The sequence below is a fragment of the Festucalex cinctus genome, chromosome 4, assembly GCF_051991245.1.
Source record: "Festucalex cinctus isolate MCC-2025b chromosome 4, RoL_Fcin_1.0, whole genome shotgun sequence".
NCBI classification, from domain to species: Eukaryota; Metazoa; Chordata; class Actinopteri; order Syngnathiformes; family Syngnathidae; genus Festucalex; species Festucalex cinctus.
In genome coordinates, this window is record NC_135414.1 from 16,260,920 (window position 1) to 16,282,317 (window position 21,398).

Sequence of the window (21,398 nt, forward strand, 5' to 3'; positions counted from 1 at the left end):
CTTGGGCTGCGGAGAAGCACAGAGGAACAGAGAGCAATAATCCGGCAAAACACACACAATTCTCAGACCCTTATATAGACAGTATCAATCAATCGGTAACACTTTATAATAACTATCCGTTATAAGTAGTTCATAGATCATTAGTTGATTGTTAATTAATGAGTTGTTAATGACTTCTTAAATGTTTGTTAACTGTTTGTTAAGGATTTATACTTATGACTATAAACAGTTAATATGTCATTATTAAACTGTTAGTTATTGAGTTATAAATGACTTGTTAACTGTATATTAATCATTTGTAACTATATATTATAAATTAGTAAGACTAAGTTAACAAACTATTAGTAAATTACTTAATAATGACTTGTTAAGTATCAGTTAATAGTTTATATCTGTTATTAGGACGTTATTCTAAAGTGGTAGCTATTCCTCATTTATTAACTGTTATTAAATGAGGAACAGTTGCAACTTTACGATAATATCCCAATAGTATAAATTAGCTACTTACTAATATTTAACTTATATATTAGCTAATTCTTTACATAGTAGATGTTAACCATCTACTAATAACTATGAAACTTTGTCAAACAACAAACAGGTGGAACAAGTTGAAAGTACAGAATTTGAAGGTGAAATTTAAAATATAAAATTACTATGCCTTACCATGCCTAAATATCAATTTTCCGTACCATTGAACTTTTTCCACTCATGTGCTCCTCTACAAAGTTTGACTGGTATAGTATTAGTAGATGGTTAACAAACTATTAACAACTGCTGTAAAGAAGTGAGTTAATCTACTACTTAAATATTAGTTATTACTCTATTTATGTTATTGGGACGTTATTCTAAAGTTGCAACTACTCCACATTTACTAACACGTAATAAATGAGGAATAGTGGCAACTTTATAATAACGTCCCAATAACCTATACAAACTATGAAGTAATACTTATCAAGTCATTAGTAAGTAATTTTCTAATAGCTTGTTAACGATGTATTACTAATTTATAAAATATAGTTATGAATAATTACTATACAGTTAACAAGTCATTTAGAGCTCAATAACTAACAGTTTAAAAATAAAATTTTTACTATTTATAGACATCATTTTAAAACCTTAACAAACAGTTAAAAAACATTTAATAAGTCATTAATAACTCATTAATTAACAGTTTACTAATGGTCTATTAACTAGTTATAACGGGTAGTTATTATAAAGTGTTACCCACAACGTAAAACTAGTTGAAACTAGATGAACAGGTCATGAACTCAAACCTAACCCAGGTGTGACCCAGACATGAGACAAGACCCAAACACCAGACAAGAAATGGGAAGTTGATTTCAAATTGGAGGTTTTAAGTCAAGTCATCTTTATTTATATAACATGCAATAGCACACAAGCTACAATTTATTGGTCACTACGGCATGACGAATCCTCTTGAGTGGAGTTTGACTTCTTCAAGATATCGCATGGTCAACTCCCATCACTAGAAATATCGACTATTCATGATCCAAAACAATAAACCAGATCCCGCAGATGTCGATTCATCCATCTTCCAGCCCTCAACCCACTTCTACCAAGCCCTGCATTCTTTTTGATGCTGTCAACTCAGATGCAAAGCACACTTCCAACTCTGCGTCTGCAGCGTTTCAGCGAGGCTTTACTCTTAAAAGCTGCATTATCAGTGTGTCCACAGTGACGCATAGCATGTTCGTGGTTGCTAAGCAACAGTTGCTGTGTGATCCTGCTGGAGGTGGGAGTGGTGCTGAGGTTTTGATCACTGTTTGGAGAGGTGGATCATCCTAACAAGTCATCATTAATCATGAATTCATTGGATTCCGCTTTTTGTCAATGGGCGTCTTTGTCGAATGTCACTACCAATTTGCTTCTCCTCCCTGTGAAGCCAACTTAAAAGGTTTTGGTCTCATGCCGCATTTCAACAGTGGGCTTGATTTAAAAATAAACAGCAACTCTCTGAGCACAGCAGGTTCAGGCATGCTGCTCTTTATATGTGCTGCACCGATAAATTCATTATTTATAGGAAGTGATGCTGCCACTCTGTTATTTTAAGACTGTAAGTCATGTGACTTTTTGTGCCTTTTGGGCTTTAGTGTGTTCATACAGATCTGTGAGAGTAGACATTAGTATTGAGTTAATATTGGGGAAATAATAGGCCAAACTTTAAATGAGGGCTGTTTGCTCTACACTAAAGTGCAACTCCTCTTAATCCACCTTAATGAGATCCCACTACTGTACATTTCTTTGAACAGATTAAGGCTCATTCACACATGTAAGTGCATCAATATCAGATCTGGGTCATGTGAAGTAAGGGGTCAGCAACCATTTCCTGTGGCAAGAGTCATTTTAGGCCAAATAAATAACACAAAAATCTGTCTGGAGCCGCAAAACCTTTGAACATTCAGATGAATGAAAGAGTGCGTTAGTCTAATGTACTAAGGGCCCAAGAGCTAATTAGAGCTGCACATAACCAATACTTTCAGATTCATTTTCTTCTACCTTTCGGTTTTTGATTTTTCGGCTTCTGTTTTAGATTATTTTTTTTTTTTTTGCAGTTTATCATACCTTTCTGTCAAATTTCTGACATTTTTGGCGATTTTATGCACATACTAATTTTCTGCCTCTCTTCCTTTTTTAGACATTTTATGTCAATTTTGTAGACAGTATATGGTAATTTTCTGCTCTTTGTTTTTGGACAATTTATGGTTACTTTGAACATTTTCTTTTCTGCCTTTTTAAAAATAAATTTTCTGATTTTGTGTACTGTATGTTGTAATTTTATGTTTTTCCTCTTCCTTTTTGGACATTTTATAGTCACTTTTTGGACATGTTGAAGTATTTTTTTTTCAAACTTTCTCACCTACCTTTTGTGTTTCCTTTTCTAACAACTTGTACATTTGGATTCTGACATTCTTTAATATTTATTTATTCATAATTTCACAATTTTTTTTATCAAAATTGTTAATTAAAAGAAAATGCCATCTAAAAAAATTTAAATAAATGTGTAAAAAATGTTCTACTATATATATATATATTTTTTTTTTTAAGAGATCCAGAGGGAGCCACAGGAGAGGGACTAAAGAGCCACATTTGACTGCAGGGCCACAGGTTGCAGACTCTTGGGCTGGGCGATAATCAAGAAAAAAAAAACAACCGCAGCATTTTGCATGCTGTATGCAGAGGCTACAGTACAGTATTACGTTTTGTGCCACAATTACAAGCATGTAAGAGGAAACTTTGAGCACAAAAGCGTTTTGGGCCATTGAGTGCTCGTCTCCCGAGTGAGGAAAACAAAAAAAAGCAGCTGAACAAACGGACAAGTGCCAGTTCGCACATACGTGTGTGTGACATACGCACACCAAACCAAAATGACCAGTCTTGCAAACTAACCTGATAAAACAATTTGGGAAAGATACAAGATGAAGAAGTCAGGAGTTCCCTTCCCTGTCTTTGCTCTGTTGTTTTTTGAGCCAACTCCGACTTTCAGCATCACAATGAAGTCACAATCAGGTAAAACAATAACATGTCTCAAGGCTATAATAAGCTGACTAGAGTTAAAATAGACTTAAGACAGTTGGTCAACTGTAATGCATGCACTCCAGAAGCACATTTACTTTTAGTTCGCTTAACTTCTAATGACAAATTAAGGCTATTGTAACTGTATCAATGATGGGGCAGATTGTCATAGCAATGTACACGGTACATTCCTTGAAAATTAGTTTTACTACCAGATATTTTGAACGGTTTCTCTGGATACTTGTTTTATTGCCATTATCTTTAACCCACTTTATCCGTTTTTACATTTTGATTAGGTAAAAAAAAAAAAAAAAAAAAAAAGATATGGATTGATATGAAATATTAATATCTTGATACACTTTTCAGCCATATCACGGTTACCCATTATGGTAGAAAATCAGATGGAGGCATTATATCTGAATATTTGTAAGACCTGCCGCATAAAATCAAACTAACATAAATGCAAACTTAACTGATGCTATTTTGATCTGTTTAGTAGCAAGTGTCCAGTGTCTCAATCACTTCAGTTGCTCCACAAAAGCATGTTATGTTGTTAATTGACGATAATTTATGTTCCGATGTGTTAAGATAAATTACACTTCACAACTGTTAAGGGAGTCACTGATGGTGTAGTGGTTCCCTCGCATGACTTGTGTGCAGACAGCGTGGGTGCAGTTGCCACTCAGTTCAGTTGTGAATGTGAATGTGAATGCTTGTCTGTCTCTTTATGTACACTGTGATTGACTAGTGACCAGTCCAGGGTGCAGTCCACCCTTCACCTGAGGTCAGCTGGGATAAGCTCCAGCTCCCCGCGGTCTTGAAGAGCATAAGCGGTATTATAATCGGCCGATTATCGTGCTTTTCAAAATAAGTGGCCCAAATTTAGCTGATTATTTTGCTGTCCTTCGTTCCGCACAGAACAGTACATGCTGAATGGTGTTTGAGCGGCACAGAACGGTGCTTTTACACTGTTTGTCCGCTAATTGGAACTGTGACTTCATTCAATCTTCAGTCAACAGTACACTGCAAGGCCTGAGGCCTGTTTTACTGGTGTGGGCCGATAGCGCAACAGGTAAGTTTGTTTTGTACAATGTTTCAAAATGAACAGTGGCTCCACATGTGTATGGTTTTAGGAGAACTATCTTGTCATGTGTGCTTGACAACGCGTGCTTTTGTACATCTGTCTCGCTTTTCGTTTATGTTTCATTGCTAATAAAGTTGTGCTAGGATGCTAACAGAGCTTCAAAGTTGCCGTGTCTGTTATCAATAGCAACACTGTAGCAGAAATAACATAAATGTACCCGATAAGTTCAACATTACTGCCTCTCTTCAACCTTGACGGGAAAGGTTGTGCATGAGTTTGATTGGAACCGGGACTAATGATAAGTTTCTCTGGTAACCATGAGATAAGCAAACTTATAATTAAATAGTATTTCTATAAATTGTATTAATGTCTCAATGTGTATTGTGTGCATTACATGCATTAGATTATAGTTTCTCAACATCCCCTGCTGTAAAGATGCCACAGAGAGGTGGTTGAAACAAAACCAAAAGGAGCCGCTGGATGCTGTGAAAAACAGTCACACTTATCAGTTGGATGAAAAGTATCACAAATGGTAAGAATAACATAAAATACACTGAACAACCACAAATGAATTGTTGTACTAGTTCTGTTGAATATTTTACCACAAGGTATAGCTGGTTTGTTTAGATCAGAGTCTCCAAACTGTCAGTAGCAGCACAGTGAACCACTTTCAATGCTTACTTGTTGCATTGCATATTATAATTGTGTGACCAATTATTCTCCCATTGTCTTTTGTAGCTTCTACACTCTCTGACCAAATCAGTCCAGCTCCTGCAAGATTTAAAAAAACCCAAAAAAACCCAAAAACATCATCATCATCATCATCATCATCATCAGCAGCAGCAATCTCTTCACAGATCCAAGAGGTAAACCTTAGACTACTTTTACTTTGCACTGTATTTTTCTTGATTATTGTCATTTTATTTATGTATTAAGATAATGTTGATATTCGAAATAAACATTTCAAACAAACAAACTGTATGAATATTGGCTGCTACAATTCAGCCTGCTCAAGATTAAAGAGGCTTGTGATGACAGCCTTATAGTATATTAGAGTTATATTGTAAATGATATTTCTGTAAGGTATTTCAAGCTCTTGTTCCATGTGTAACAGATGCCAGCTTGAGCTGTGCATTTGTACTTTAGTATAACTTCACTCCTCTGAGCTTTCAATGAAGGCGCAGGCCTTTTGCTGACTTTTAGTTCAGCAGTCAGTGCATTCCGCTTCCAAGGTGATGCCGCGGTTCGAACTCAGAGTCGGTAGAGGGTGCCGAAATTCCATCGGGTATACATTGTACATGTGCCCTTTTTTTTTATTTTGAGCACCTGCCCCTCCAAAGGTCACTGCACACCCCTGTTCAGAAATTGTGACTTATGTTGAATTCTTAGTGTTTGTATTTAATAACTAAATTAAATCTAGTTAGATCCGTCATAGTAAGCTATTAAGCGGCACTTGCCCGACCTCTTCAAAATAAAATTATTGAAAATATTTCTGTCAGTGTCCTCTAAAATACAATACCGTAGTTCTACTGTTTTGGTCTTAAATTCCTGTATATTTTGAACTGTTTTCCTCGCGGGGAGCGGAGAAGTCGACAGTTTGTTTCGCGCATACACAAAGAGAAATCAATTGTGTTAGTTCCGTGAACGTTGTTTGCGGCTTTTGAATGGCAAAAAAGCTGACGGTCATGCAGCCTATCTGACAACGTGCATGCACAAAATTGCCTTTCTTGGCTTGTTCTGTGGTCAACAGTCATTGTTCCGTTCAAGTTCATCGCCGAATCCCAATGAGTGCCCTTTTCCCGCAGAACTTTTGAGGAAAGGAACTAAGTGGGAAGTGAGGAAGAAGCAAGAAGGCCAAATAGAGCAGCCCCCGAAATGGAACAATTTGCATCTTAACTCCACAGAGAGAGGCACTTTTTCCGTACTTTTTTAATTTCATTTTGGTTTCACAAAGTTCAATGTGGAGCATAAAACAGTACCGTCATATACAGGTACAAGTTGTGTTACAGGAACATTCCAGCACCTGAACACAACAAACATATTTTATCATCACCTTGAGACGAAGCACGAAAACGAGCTCATGACTATCCTACAGATGCGAGTCAACAAAGATAATGTAAGTGAATCCAGAACAAAACACAAAAAGAAAAAAAAAAGTCAACCAAACATACAGGAGTCCTTTGCGCGGGTCACCCAGTATGACAGAAACTCACCTCGCTGGAAGAAAAAGGGGGGAAAAAACAAAAAAACAAACAAAAAAAAAACAGAGGCAATAGTCACGTTTGATTGCAGATTCTGTAAAACAGAATGTTTGTGTTGATTTTGATATAATTTCATTTGCCACATGCAAATAATGCTAGGTTCTGTTGATTTACGACTCTAGCTGCAAAGCTACAGACATAAGAAAGTTGAAACTTTGCACTTTGAAAAATATTTTTTGTTGTTGCATTTAATTTATGACCGAAAATGTCTGAACTTTATTTTTTATGGCTTTTAAAAATGTGCAGGCTACTGTGCCTCATTTGGTTACATTTATTATTTTATATTGCAGCACTACTGGATTCATTTGTGACATTCATTAATGTTACTTACAAATAAAGTGTGAAAATATAAGCAAAGTATGTTGTATAATTTTTCATGGAAGAACTGCAAATATATCTATATTGTGGTATATCATTATCATGATATAAAATGGCCCATATTGTGCTATGCTTTTTTCCCATATCACCCAGCACTACACAGATGTGATCATGATACATCTGATTTAACAATTTTGTTCTGTAACTTTGGGAAACAGGGAGATGTGAGAGGCCATATCAATAGAAAAACCACGTTTGCATGTGAGCATTACATTAGGAAGTAAAGTACGAGTCATAAAGGCATATACTGTATAACGCTGTAGATTTACAGTATATGCAATAGGGGTGCACAATATCGCAAAAATATCGATATCGAGATATTGGCCCATGCAATAGGCATATCGCAAAGACATGCAATAAGTTTGATATGGAATTTTATGCTTTTATTTGAATTTGACCAGTCAGACATTTATTAAACAAGACAAAAAAGGAGAGAAGACACTCAGTCCAAAGCTTGCGAGGAGAGAGGAGAGGAACCGACTGCACTCTCTGAAAAAAATCCCCTCCTCTCCCTCTCTTTTTATTTGGTTTCCACGGCCCTAGTTACATGGGTGTTCCAACCCGAATAATGCAAATGCAAAACATAGTTGGAACGCAGTGTACTTAACGAAAATGTGCAATGCCATACAATAGTTGAACATTATCGAGAGGTACTTATAATTAAGAATACATTGAGTTAGATTATTTTGCCTCATGAAAAAAATGTTCTCTCATTAGATATTATGGATTATGTAAGTTGGAAATGTGAATGAGCCACCCTGTAATGATGTTTTGTCTCCAGCATCTTAAGAAGTGATTCAGGCATTCCGTATAAACCCACCAAATTATGTTGATTGATGACCTAGTGTTGCAACTGGACTGTCGGTGGTCAGCTGCGTGCGCTATACTGGCCCACGAGACCAAGAGCCATCATTTACTCTGTTCATCTAAAACTGGATAGAGAGAGAAATGTCACCCTTGACCTCGTTGCTTCTTGACATTTGGCAGCAAGAAAAACATCAATAAGAAACTCTTCTCCATCATCATCACACACCACAGGAGGAGTCTGCTGCGCTCATCGTCTTCCCTATTCAAAGTCAACAAGCAGACAGGCTCAAGTAGCAGTTATTCATGGCAATTATGACCAGCAGTACCTAAAATACATAAAGGTAAATGATGTGAATGTCTGCTGACAAACTACGTCGGGCAATCAAAGATTGATGCTGCTCTGAGCACTGAATCATGCATGTGGACGACTGCTAATGTGTAACGCGCACACACACAGGATGCGAACCTGACAAGTACAGTACATAAAATAACAGAACTTAAATCTGTATGGTTTTGGCTAAGATGCACAATCGGGAAAAATCGTAAGCTACTTCATTCAGAAAGTGACCATCTTGCAACACCACTAAAATGTGCCTCTTTTCACCAGTCATGAAAGTGAGCACATTCGTCTTCCTCCTTTTACTTGTTTTCTCTCCAAAGCACAACGCCACTATGACAAGCTCTAAATTTCAGTGCACCATCGTCATGACAACAAACTGACTTGGACGCACAGTGACGACGTAATAGCGCTGTGTTGTGTGTCGAGCTGATATTCACTCCGCTGCAACCAAGATTCAATGCATGTTCCATTGGACAGTGTGAGAATTCAGTTAATAAATAAAATGGTAATCCATCCATTTTCTTAACCGCTTACTCCTCACAAGGGTCGCGGGGGTGCTGGAGCCTATCCCAGCCAGCTTCAGCCAGTAGGTGGGGTACACCCTGAACTGGTTGCCAGCCAATCGCAGGGCACACAGAGACAAACAAACAACCACACTCACAAGCTCACCTTGGGACAATTCGGAGCACCCAATTAACCTGCCATGCATGTCTTTGGAATGTGGGAGGAGACCAGAGTACCCGGAGAAGACCCACGCGAGCATGGGGAGAACATGCAAACTCCACCCAGGAAGGCCGAAGCCTGGACTTAAACGATATGGTAAAGCACATAAATACAACCAAATATACGATGTATTAAATATTCTATTGAAGAGTTCTATGATTCCAACGTTTGAACGAGTGACTGATTAAGATCGTGAACTCACCTTGTGACTGCCATGGTAACTGTATTACAATTAGGGATAGACCGATAATCGGCCGGGACGATTATCGGTGCCGATATTTGGCATTTTGACAAATATCGGCATCGGCCATTTTTTGAATCTGAAGGCCGATAAAGCTCACTGAGCAGGGAATACTTGCGAACGTAGCGAATTTGGGGTTTTCATCAGGATTTGTAAGATGTTCGCAGTCAGTTATTATTTGTCGTAAACACATTTGGAACATATTCACACCATTTTTCACCGCGAAAATCTTTTTGAAACGTTTTTACGAACCCTAACAAAAACCCCAAATGAGCTACATTCACATGAATTTGTTACTCAGTGAGAAATTATATATAGTTTAAAAATCCCCCCGCCCATTTTACAGCAAATGAATATCGGCTTGAAATATCGGTTATCGGCCTACTTGACGACAAATAATCTGTATCGGTATCGGCCTTGAAAAAACCATATCGGTCTATCACTAATTTACAATATTGTCCCCACAATGTGATAGGATGTACAGTCAGCATTTTATTTATTTTTACGGTTTAATTCAAGAGCACTGTTCGTTTCATAAACCAAATACAAACACTGGTTACAGCACCCAGCTGCTACATTTCTTGTTTGTACACCAGATTGCATAGATGCTAATTAACTGTCTTTTATTCAGCCCATGTCTCTGTGAACAGAATTTGCCTTTGAAAAAAAAGCAAGCTACTATTTCCAAACAAAAATGCATGTCAGGCAAAATTTACTATTTGACTCCTTGGTAGTGACATCCATTTTTGAAATGTGATGTTTTAACTATTTACACAACAAATACATTACAGCACTTTTTACTAAATTAACATGAATCAGAGGTTGAAAAGAATCATGAAAATAATTCATTATTGGAATAATTAATACGATTTTTTGATTTGTTTTTTAACTGCAAGCAACACACAGTTATACAGTATACAGTTAACACATCAAAAGGCACAAATTAATCAACATGGTCTGACATTAAACATTATTGAGTGTCCTGCGGGGCCACAGCGAGCCAAGTTGTGGTGGCCCTGACAGAAGGCAGCTTTATTTATTTAGATCCGGTACTGGCCCAGTGGCCCATATATTCATGATACAGTGGAGATCAAAACAAGGCTGAGACCTGATAATGTCATGGATCATTCACAATTAAGGCTGGGAAAAACAGTCAACCAAGTCTGTTGGGTCAACCACAAAAACTGGTCGACGCAAAAATGCAACATTATCAAGACGATGCACTTGACATGTCATTCAAATATACGGCAACTCCTCCCCTGACCAACCAATGTCTCACTCAAAGGTTTGTTCAATAGTCAACAGCCCTGCCCATGCTATCAAGTTCAACAGAGTCTGAAATCAGGGCGTATTTTACCAAAAATACTTAAGCAATGCAATTCTGCCTGCAATGAGAGAAATGCAAAGCATGTAGTGGCTGATACCTGATTCCATTTCTGACATAGGGACAGTCGTAGATGGAAGCTAGCATTAGCACACACAGGTTATATGATGTGTTTGAAATTATGTTGCAATGGCGATGTCATGTTTGGTTACGCTAATATATTGTTGTGTCTACTATGGATTACGGGTGCATTAGTCAGTGAGCTCTCTTTTATTAACAACCAAAACACAGCTAGTGTATGGCTGTGTGATGCTGAAACAGGAACAGCACACTCACACACACGCAATCTCTCGCTCTCTCTTGCTCCCACACTTGCGCACTGAGTAATGCGTTGAAGAATTTGGAAACAGGGGCATTCAAAGTAACAAAACTTGGATTGTTTGCCACAACCCCTCAATGGCAGCGCATGACAATGAAAAACACGTAACCCAGCTAGTTCATTGCAATATATGACGTTACAATGCTAATAAATATTTCCCTCCTAATCTTTCAGGATTAATTTTTCATTTCAGGTCGCGGTTGATACATTACTTTTAAGTTATACTTACAAGTGAAGCAAAGTAAAACGTTTTAGCTAAATAAAGGTTGCATAAACTATTATTACTATTATCATCCACCTATCAATTATCTGAATGGCTTATCCTCACAAAGGTCTAGGGCATGCTGGAACCAGTCCCAGCTGTCTTCAGGCAGTAGGCAGGATACACCATAAACTGGTTGCCAGCCAAATGCAGGGCACACATAGACGAAGAACCATTCACACTCACACTCACACCTAGGGACAATTTAAAGTGTTCAATTAACCTACCATGCATGTTTTTAGAATGTGGGGGAAACTGGAGCATGCAGAGAAAACCCACGCAAGCACGGAGAGAACATACAAACTGCACAGGAAGGCTGGAGCTGGGAATCGAACCCACGAGTCCTAACCTGTAAGGCGGACGTGCTAACCAGTAGGCTGCCATCCCACCTATATATTTTTTTTTTCTTTAGCACAGTGTCTTCTTAAGTTTACTCATCTGATTTCATAATCGTCTAAATTAATAAAAGCTTGATATCCTGGAAGGGTGAAATATATTTGCAAGTATTTCTTTGTGTGCTTACAGATCATTCATCGTATTCAATCTATCAATCAAACTTTATTTATATAGCACCATTCATACAATAAAATGCAACTCAAGGTGATGAACAATTAAAACATACATAGTACAATAAAAATACCCCCACAGCACACACACGCACACAAAACATGTTGATGCACAGAATAACCATGCGAGGACAGGCACCAAGGTTTACACATGCTTTAGAATTTGTAATAAATTCATACTTTGTGGTACAAGCAGAGAGGATCAGAACGGAAGTAAACACTGACGTCCCTTGAAATCTGCTCACAAGACAGGAGATGTATTCAAACACAGAAGGACATTTCAAACTCCAACAGAAATAAGTTAATAAATGCAAATATGTAAACAGTGTGATCTCTCTCTATCTAGAAAAGCTGACATGTGTCAAGAATTATGATACTAAAATGAATAAAAACATAAAAAGAAACAAAGCATTTTGGGGAAAATAAATAAATAAATATTAATATAAACTAACAAACCAGCTCTAAAAAACTAAACTAACTGAATTCAGTGACGTGCTGTCAGTTGCCAAAATACACTCAAGCAATGTACGTAGTGCGCCACTCATCAGTGAATGGGGTGAGGTGGCCTCTCAAAATAGTCCCCACTCTCTCCTATAGAAAGAGCAAATTTCAAAAGTACAGATCCACGTAGTGATATTCATTTTTTGTGAGTTTATATTTTGATCGAGTCATTCCTGTCATGACTGGGTCACACCAGGGTTAAGTTTGGGTCATGACCGTGAGGTCAAGTGTCTGTTTTGAACTGATGTTTTGAACTGATGTAATCGGCATCTAGTTTCAACTGGTTTTAAGCTATGTGTAGTCAGGAGCTATGTGATGTCAATAATCTTTAATCTCTTTACTTGGTCGACAGCCAATCAGATAATTCCATGTTAGTCCTGTACCCACATGTCTAGCCACAGCCAATCCGATCAATTCACTGTCTATTTAAGCGAAACGGAGAAGTGTGGGTTTGTCGAATTATTGCCTCTGTTCCTCTTTTTTGTGTCTGCGTGTTTGGGATCCAACCTCAGAACATAACAATTCTTCCGGGAAGGATTTAATCTTATTTATGCAAAAAAAATGTCAGTAATGAGGTAAGTTGGCTTGATAAATTTAAGTAGATAAAAATCAACATTAAACATTGAATACAAAAATTTGTTGATTTCATTGTATTTATTTATGAAATCTATACTGACCAAATTGAGCTAGTGTCTGTAAGCTTGGTGGTGGTCCGACATAGTGCTATACTGGCCTGGGAATTGGACTGCGGTTATTGTCGGATCAAGTTTTTGAAATTATTTGTAGCCTAAAGAGTAGGACATGATACTGTAGGGGTGTGAATTGCATCACGATTCATAGGTCACGATTCGATTCGATTAATCCCGATATGAATTTACAAGTCGATTGTTGCGATATTTTTACTCATATTTAGAAAATACCATTCACTTAACTTATACATGTACACTTTAAGATTTGTATGAAAATGTATTATTACCTATATAACTATATATAACTGTAAGCCACTGTATGTAACTAACAGGTTTAACAACATTTTTCATGTTTGAACAGCATTGAAATAAAATATTAAGGCTTAATGTTCCATTAAATATAACATTCTTCCATGCTTAAGGTGTGAAAGTTAGACGTTTTGTTGAATATTTTTCCATCAAAAATGGATGTTAAAAAAATCGATTCGGCTGCCTATTGAATCGATTCGAGAATTGCGTGCTGTAGTATCGCGATATATTGCCGAATCGATTTTTTTTTAACACCCCTATGATACTGGAACAATGTTCTTTCATATGGGGGCGTGTCAATGATGACGCTCTTTCAATTGTAGCTAAATTTAGGTTTCTTCCACTTCCATGCATTCAAATGCAGACCAAATACACAGCCGAAGCCATCCTCCTTGTAAAAATAGACGTACCATGATTGTTATCAGTCACTGCAGACCTATTTTCTTCTTGCTAATTACAGCATATGAGCTGCAACACGAACAATTGGTGGCTTACTAGCTAGAGGCTGAGCAGCTGTGAACATTATACATATATCAAAGCCCATCAATACAGTTGCGAACATGATGATGTAATGTGGTAATTGCATTTGTGACTAAAGAAAGAAGGATGCACACAAGACATGAAAAATAGGTCAGTGGGAAAAATATGAGATACAACAAAGGAGTCGGGAATAGAGACTGGGAAGTGCAAGAGCTGCACACACGTAAACACTGACGCTCCGTTTAGCAGAATCACAAAATAAACCCATTTCAATCGCAGGGATGCTTACAAGGGACACAGTATGAAGTCATAAGAAAAGCATCAATTAGGCATTGCATACGATGCTCTGTGTAACTTTCCAGGCATGACAAAAACCACAGTATTTTCTTTGCCTACACAAAATGATATACTATCACAAAGATGCGGCTACACCAAAAAGTTCACAATTGGAAGAACAAAACCTGTTGACGTTTTCACAAACGGCGTCAGCAAAAAACAAACTAACTTGAATAACGTTGAATCTATTAAAATAAATGTAATCTGTCACTAAACATTAAACAGAAAAAATAAATAATTAAATAAATAATTAAATAAATAAATACATAAATAAACCAAATAAATCTCTGCAGCACTGGATGGCCATCAATCCAAAGCAACTCCCCCCCACCCCAGGAAGTATTATGATAATATTGGTGGTACTAAAATAAAAATTCTTATAGACACTAATAAAAGTTTCTTTTATCCTGGGTTAAACAAGTACAGACAAACAAACAACTTCCATATTCAACCGTTATAGTAGTGAGGACAACACTGTGAGCGATCCGGTGACAGCAAACCAAGCTAACGAGAGACCAAAACAACATCACACATTTTTGCAGGTTGCTCACAAGCAACTCTTGTTTTGTTGACGCCAACCTGCAAATCCATTTAAAGGCAGACTATGACATTTCCCAGCTGATTTTAATTGCCATTCCTCTGAATCCTAAGCAACGGAAATGTGGTGGGTGTCTGGTAATTGTGTTCTATACCGTGTGGTGTTATAAACAGTATCGTTAATTTTCCATATACAGCGATCATATCGCTGGCGTCGGGCCAAAACCTCATAAGTCACAATTTGCCAAATTTGATGTTTTTTTCCAAAAAAATCTATATTATCACGTGTGGCTGTCATTTTTACGAATTATTGACCAATCTAAAGCGTAGAAAATGCCTTGTGCTCGTTGATGATGCAATGTTAATTGTTCAAAAAACATGTTTTGGGGGTCTCAATTTTGGAGGTACAAGACGCCAGCAATATGTACAACAGCATCAGTGGTACAAAATAAAGTTGACAAGACTCAAAACTAACAAATTCTACAATTGTGTTTTAGTATACGTTGATGAGTTCCTGTCTCAGGCAAAAATGGCAAAATTAACCATCAACCATAACCACAAAGATATTCCAAATGTTTTAATTATTTCATAACAAGATATCCACATTATTTTGTTGAACACAAACATCTCACTACCAATCCCATCTGACTGTATAAGTCGATGTTTTGCAAACCAATTACACATTAAACAGAGCAAAATAAGAGGAAGAGCAGCTCTCACCTCAATGAGGAAGTCCCCCGTCCGAAGCCCCGCCTGCCATGCCACGCCCCCCTCGTCCACTGACTCCAGATACTGCAAAGCAGGGAAGGCCGGGGTGGGAGTAAATTCCTCAATGGGCGTATCCGCTTCGCAGGAGCAGGGACAAAAAGGGAAACGACAATATGAACACTTGCATAATCTAATTATTTTGGTTATTTGGCTGAATTCAGGAGTCGGCTGTTTTATGTTTTAACCATAATAGTAAATATTCTCTCAACAGTTGAATCACAACCAATATGGGTCAAAAAGGGACCGACCCAACTTTTTTGAGACATTCAATTAACTCAAGAAGTTCAGTCAAATGCACAAAATAACTCAATTTTTGGGGGGCTTGTTTTTGTTTTTTAGTTGTGTACAAAAAACAGCCGGTGCTTGGAGCTTGTTAGATTGTGAAAATGGCCAATATTGTGGTCAAAAGCGTGTGAACAGCAGCATTGGAAGAAGTTTAGAAAATACAGCACAGCCTTACATGACATTTAGCATGAATCAATATCAATTCATGCCATTTTTCTCATGAATTAAGTGCTGCAAAAACGTAGCCTACTGAAAATACAATTGTGTCTGAAGAAGCATAACCCCACATTAATTGTGCACTACACACAACAAAATGTTGTTGTTGTTTTTAAATTACTAATTCCATTTGACTTGTCATTAATTGGGTTTTATTCAAGTTTGTGTTGCTTCCTTTCCCTACACATGGTTTCATCTGTTGCTTGCTCCCGGGGAGGTTACAAAATATTGTGGGTGGAATGGCGACATGTGACACTTCCTATAAGTCATCCTACTGGAAGACAGACAGCCCACAAGCATGTTCGACTTGCGTGATGGGGATGAGTATGTTTGGGTGTCCGGCTGTGAGGATGACAGTGAGATATGGACAAAGCAGTTAAAAAAAAATAAAATAAAAATAAAAAGAGGATGGTAGACAGCCATGGAGCAAAGAACAGCAGAATATCAGGGAGCAGAAGAGGATGTAAGCCTATGTGACAGCTCGAGCATGAGTGTATGTTCGTGTGTTTGTGTATGTGTGTTCACCCCCTTGCAGGATAAGCTTGGCTGGGTCAGTTCCCCAGGGTGATGGCAGTGTGTCAGAATGACTAAAACATTCCTCTTGTTTTTCAAGCCAAATCTTGCTTTCTTTTCACTCTACCTCTCCCTTTCTTTGACTTTCTTAAAGATGCATGAAACACTAAATGCATCTCTTGACACAGCCGCAGCATCCAATCGCTCCACACCGTAGTGAAATTCAACGTGGATTATGACATGGTGAGAATTGTCATAGTAACCGATGCAGCAGTCCAAACTGTCTATTTTTAGAGTCAATCTGAAGGCTTGGTGAAATATCAAACAGCTTGGTGAGGCCATTCACATCACAGACAATTCAGGTTGTGTTCAGAAAGCTAATGGTGTCTGCAAGGTGCAAAGATGGATTTGTGAAAATTAGGGGAGCTTCCTCAATTGCAGCAAAGGAAAAAAATATGGATCACAAATAAAGTTGCTTTCAAACCCAAAATGGTGACCTAACACGGCGAACCAACCAGAGTCAAACTACAAAATATTACACATCTCAAAAAGTAGGCTTGGCTTTGTCATCCATCATGAGTGCAACTCAACAGTGACTGACTTCAGGGGAACGTTGAGAATAACGGTTTAAATTCAATTCCGAGAAGTGCGAATTACCTTTTGCCCCTCGCAGGACAAAGCCGAATCCTTCATTCTCCTTCTTCTGGAGTACCACCGTCTTCTCGTCCACCACGCAGTCACTGTGGAGAAGATGCCGAGCAGAGCGGCCGTTAGCGCAGCCCATCATTCGCAGCATGGCCACGGACGCCCTGGCCGAATGGAGGTTCATGCTGGAGGAGAGCGAGTCCGGCCGGGGCAGGGCGACCCCGACCCCACCCCACCCCAGCGGGCGCTGTGTATATCACACGGTATGACAGTGGCCCCGGCAGCCCGGCGGCAGCATCTCCAGGAAAGAGACGAGCCACAAAAAAAAAAAAAAAAAGACGACGCAGACGACGTAATTCCCTTCTTTGCCCTCCCTCCTCCCGCCGGCGCTCCCACGGAGCCTCCCGCGCGGAGAAGCGGGCTTCGCGCCGCGGTTACCCCCGCTGCTGGTGCTGCTTCCTCTGCCAGCGATGTCGGTCGGCGCGCTTAGAAGGAGGCGACATCAGGACCGGTGGAAGCGCCTCATGTCAGAACATGAGACCGGACGGGGGGAGGCTGAATCTAGTCGGTTTGAAGACTCGATGAAGACGGAGCGCGATCGTGATTAGGTGTGCGCCGCTTCTCATAAGCAGACGAGCCGAGCTGGTGTGTGCGTGTGAGCGTGCGCGTGAGGACGTGTGACCCTCATTTACGACTGTCTGCGTTGAACTCGCCGACTAATCGGTTAATTGATTCCAAACATTCATTAGGCGTGATGGCTGACGGTTCAATTTACAATCGTTTGTTACGTCGTTGCAGTTTCACTAAATTACTCCAAATAACACGTAAACTGCTGTCAAATTGAACTGTTATTTGTCACAGTTAAAAATGTCCCAAAAGACTCAATTTCCAAACCAAAACAATTAGTTTCCCGTTAAAAAGAATGGAATCCCTTCAAGCCACAGAATAATTTTGTAGTTAAAAAACAAAGAGACACAATGCAATCTAGAAATAAGTAAAAACACACCTTATTGTAAGAAATAAAATGGCATTTATGTTAGAAAATCACTTTGCAACTAACATTATCATCAGTAAGCTTTTTTATATCAATTATTCAACAACAAATAAATGTTCAACCTCTTCTAGAATTTGTCTGCTTCATCAAAACGGTCATTCATTTCACCACATCCACTGCTTTTATTGCCTATTTGTTCAGAACAAAAGCACAGAGGGTATCTTTTGCTAAATCAATTTGTACTGCAAAATAAACACGTGCATTTAATTTTCATGCTACTGTACGTGTCCTACATATTTCTTTTCACTAGTAAAAGGTTAATAAGACTACCAAGCAGTGTTCAGGTTCTTTGGAGCTATACTGAGAGCAAATTTGGAGCAAACAACAAAGATAACTGGAATGTGCTTATACGTGATGCTTTCCATAAAAGGAATTGATGAATCGGAGCATTCCTGCATTGAGCTTTCACTGTATTTTTTATTCAAATCATCCACCTGGTGGAATAGAGTCCAACTACCTGACCTGAATACATCCTGAAGATGTTGTCTTCTTTCAAAAACGTTTTGGTCTCATTGCCATCATGGTCAATCTGGTGTGGTGAAGAAACGCCACCAAAGAAACAGCTGCGGAAGAGTGTGACAGGCCAAGTGTGCACTATTTCGCACAGGGGGACATTACTCATCTTATATTGGGTGCAAGGATAACACCGAACACATACATGAGGCATGCCGGAGAGAAAGGGTAAAATATAGAACAGAGAGAGGGGTGCAATCCTAGCAACTGTTCCCTTAGCAACGCAATCTGTCTGGAGAGGAAGGAGGCCCACACTGTTGACACACTGAAGGTTATCTCACAGCATTCCCTTACACACGCACACAGACACACACACGCGTTCATCCACCCGAATCTGACAGCTCCGATAGGTCAGTGCACTGCAGCATGCAACACAAGCCTGACAATTTATCGACAACGTTATCTTTTTCAACAAGTGATGGCAGGCACTGGGGTTAAAGGAATCGGACTCTCTGAATGGGGACATGCTGGCCGACATGCTGTGAGGATGAAATGCGAGTTGACCCCGGGGAACATCCAGATTCTGGACTGCACAATTGGGGGTCAGGATGAATAATAGTGAAGAGATATTCTGCAAAGACATATTTTATTAAAGTTGCTAAACATGATTCTTTGTCATTATGGACGAGGATTCCTTCTACCTCCGAGAAAGGACAAATAGTGCATTCATCTGCATAGACTCATCTGCGGCATGTGACTTTTTAATAGGCCCTCAGTCAACAGCTTCATCAGCACTTTATTGAGAGCTGATGCATCATGTCGAAAAAATCATCTGGCTCCCCTGCTTGTCCACCTTTCTCTCTCAGCATGCAGCCCCATGCAGGCAACAAAGACTGATTGTCAGCACACTAGTCCGACGTCAAGGGCAATGGAAGGAAAGATGCTAAAGGAATACCAAAACATGTACCGTATTTTCCGCAACTATAAGGCGCACCTAAAAGCCTTCAATTTTTTCTAAAGCTGACCATGCGCCTTATAATCCAGTGCGCCTTATATATGGATCAATATTGAGATGCAACAGGTCTCGCTGTCAAGACGCTATCGGCGACCCTGCACGATCAGTGACGTGCATTGCGCCATCTTGGATCGCTAGCTAATACTAATACTTTACCTCAGAGAAAATAATAAAACAGCTGTTTATTCATTTTGGGAGTGAATGGAGTTGTCAGAAAGCTGGTTTGTAATCTATTCACTGGTGAGATATTTTCAGAAAAGACCTATGAGCTAATTATGTTGTCCACTCCTTGGGGCTAACTAGTACCCTCTGGCACCATTTAAAATGGTATTTTTTAGGACAATGCACATATGCGATCGGCTGGCAACCAGTTCAGGGTGTACCCTGCCTACTGCCCATAGCCAGCTGGGATAGGCTCCAGCACCCCCCTGTGACCCTTGTGAGGTTCAGAAAATGGATGGATGGATGGACAATGCACATTAATCAACAGAACAAAACGGCACCTTTGATTGCACAGTTTTTCCTCTTTCCCTCCCTTCTCCTTCTCCTCCGTATGTAACTGCTCAAACATTCCCTCTATACTCGCCGAAAAGGAGGGGAAAAAGTTCATTGGAATCGCCCCAAGTTCAGAGTGGAAAAAGAAGTGGTTTGAAAGTCAAATAGATGTGACAGTATGAAAAAAGACCTTATTCATCAAATGGTCATTCATTCACAATTTTTTTTTGCTTGTGCTTTTCCTGAACAGATTTTTACCCAGTGAGCTTTAGTCAAGGGGACCCAGATTTTTTATTTAAAAGCTTTGATGCTTAAATTACTTAGATAATTGCAGCAATTTCACACTTTTGTGTTGAAATGAAACTCATTCAGAGAATAATACAAATTCATTTGTTTACAGAGTAATGACAATAGCAATAGCATTACTCACCATAATTTTACATCATTGCCATGTGGATCAATTTCAAGTATTGTCATTATCACTATCAACTGGGAATATACTTGTGTCAGAATAACTCAATTACATTAGTGGGTATATTAACAATGGCTTGCGGATGACTGCTTTCCACTTTTCATTACTAAGTAGAAATAAACAGTAGCTATTGTTTGCCACCACATGTTAAAGGGGAAGTTAAGTCAAAGTTTCTTTTCAATAATATGCTCGATGTGCCACCACTCGTCCAAACATGGTATTCGGATTAATATGTCATTTGTGGAATATGAATTGAGGTGGTGCAAAATTCACTCATATTTATCCATCTCAGAGGGTTGCCATTTTGCCACTTGCTTTGTTTGTTTGTTTATTGAACATATAAACATATTTACATAGACAAGTAGCAGAAAAGAAAATTTAAAATAAGGACTACCCCTTATTCATTGTATCTTTTAACTTATTTCATTATTAATACAACAGGTTACATTTCAATAAAACAAAATGTGTAATCCTGCTCATATAATGTATGTACATAAAATTCATAGAAATACACAATAATAATACATCCACATATTCACATATACAATTTTCATTACACGCGTACTGGTACATCAAAGAAAAAAAAATTACATTTCTGCAATTGTACCGGTACTAACTCATGTCTGATTTAAATAATGCTCTTGAACTTTGCTTTTAAACATCCATCCATCTATTCATTTTCGTGACCGCTTATTCCTCACAAGGGTCGCAGGGGGTGCTGGAGCCTATCT

At 38.7% G+C, this 21,398-nt stretch overlaps 1 protein-coding gene across 1 annotated transcript in view; it reads right to left on the reverse strand.

Moving 5' to 3' along the window:
- shank2b (SH3 and multiple ankyrin repeat domains 2b) overlaps positions 1–21,398 on the reverse strand; it is a 149,310-nt gene that overhangs the window by 46,180 nt on the left and 81,732 nt on the right. Inside the window, exons 16-17 of the mRNA XM_077519293.1 lie at positions 17,191–17,273; positions 15,472–15,596 (exon numbers count right to left, since the gene is read on the reverse strand). Coding sequence (XP_077375419.1) covers positions 15,472–15,596; positions 17,191–17,273 — 208 coding nt within the window. The remainder of the gene's footprint in view (positions 1–15,471; positions 15,597–17,190; positions 17,274–21,398) is intronic.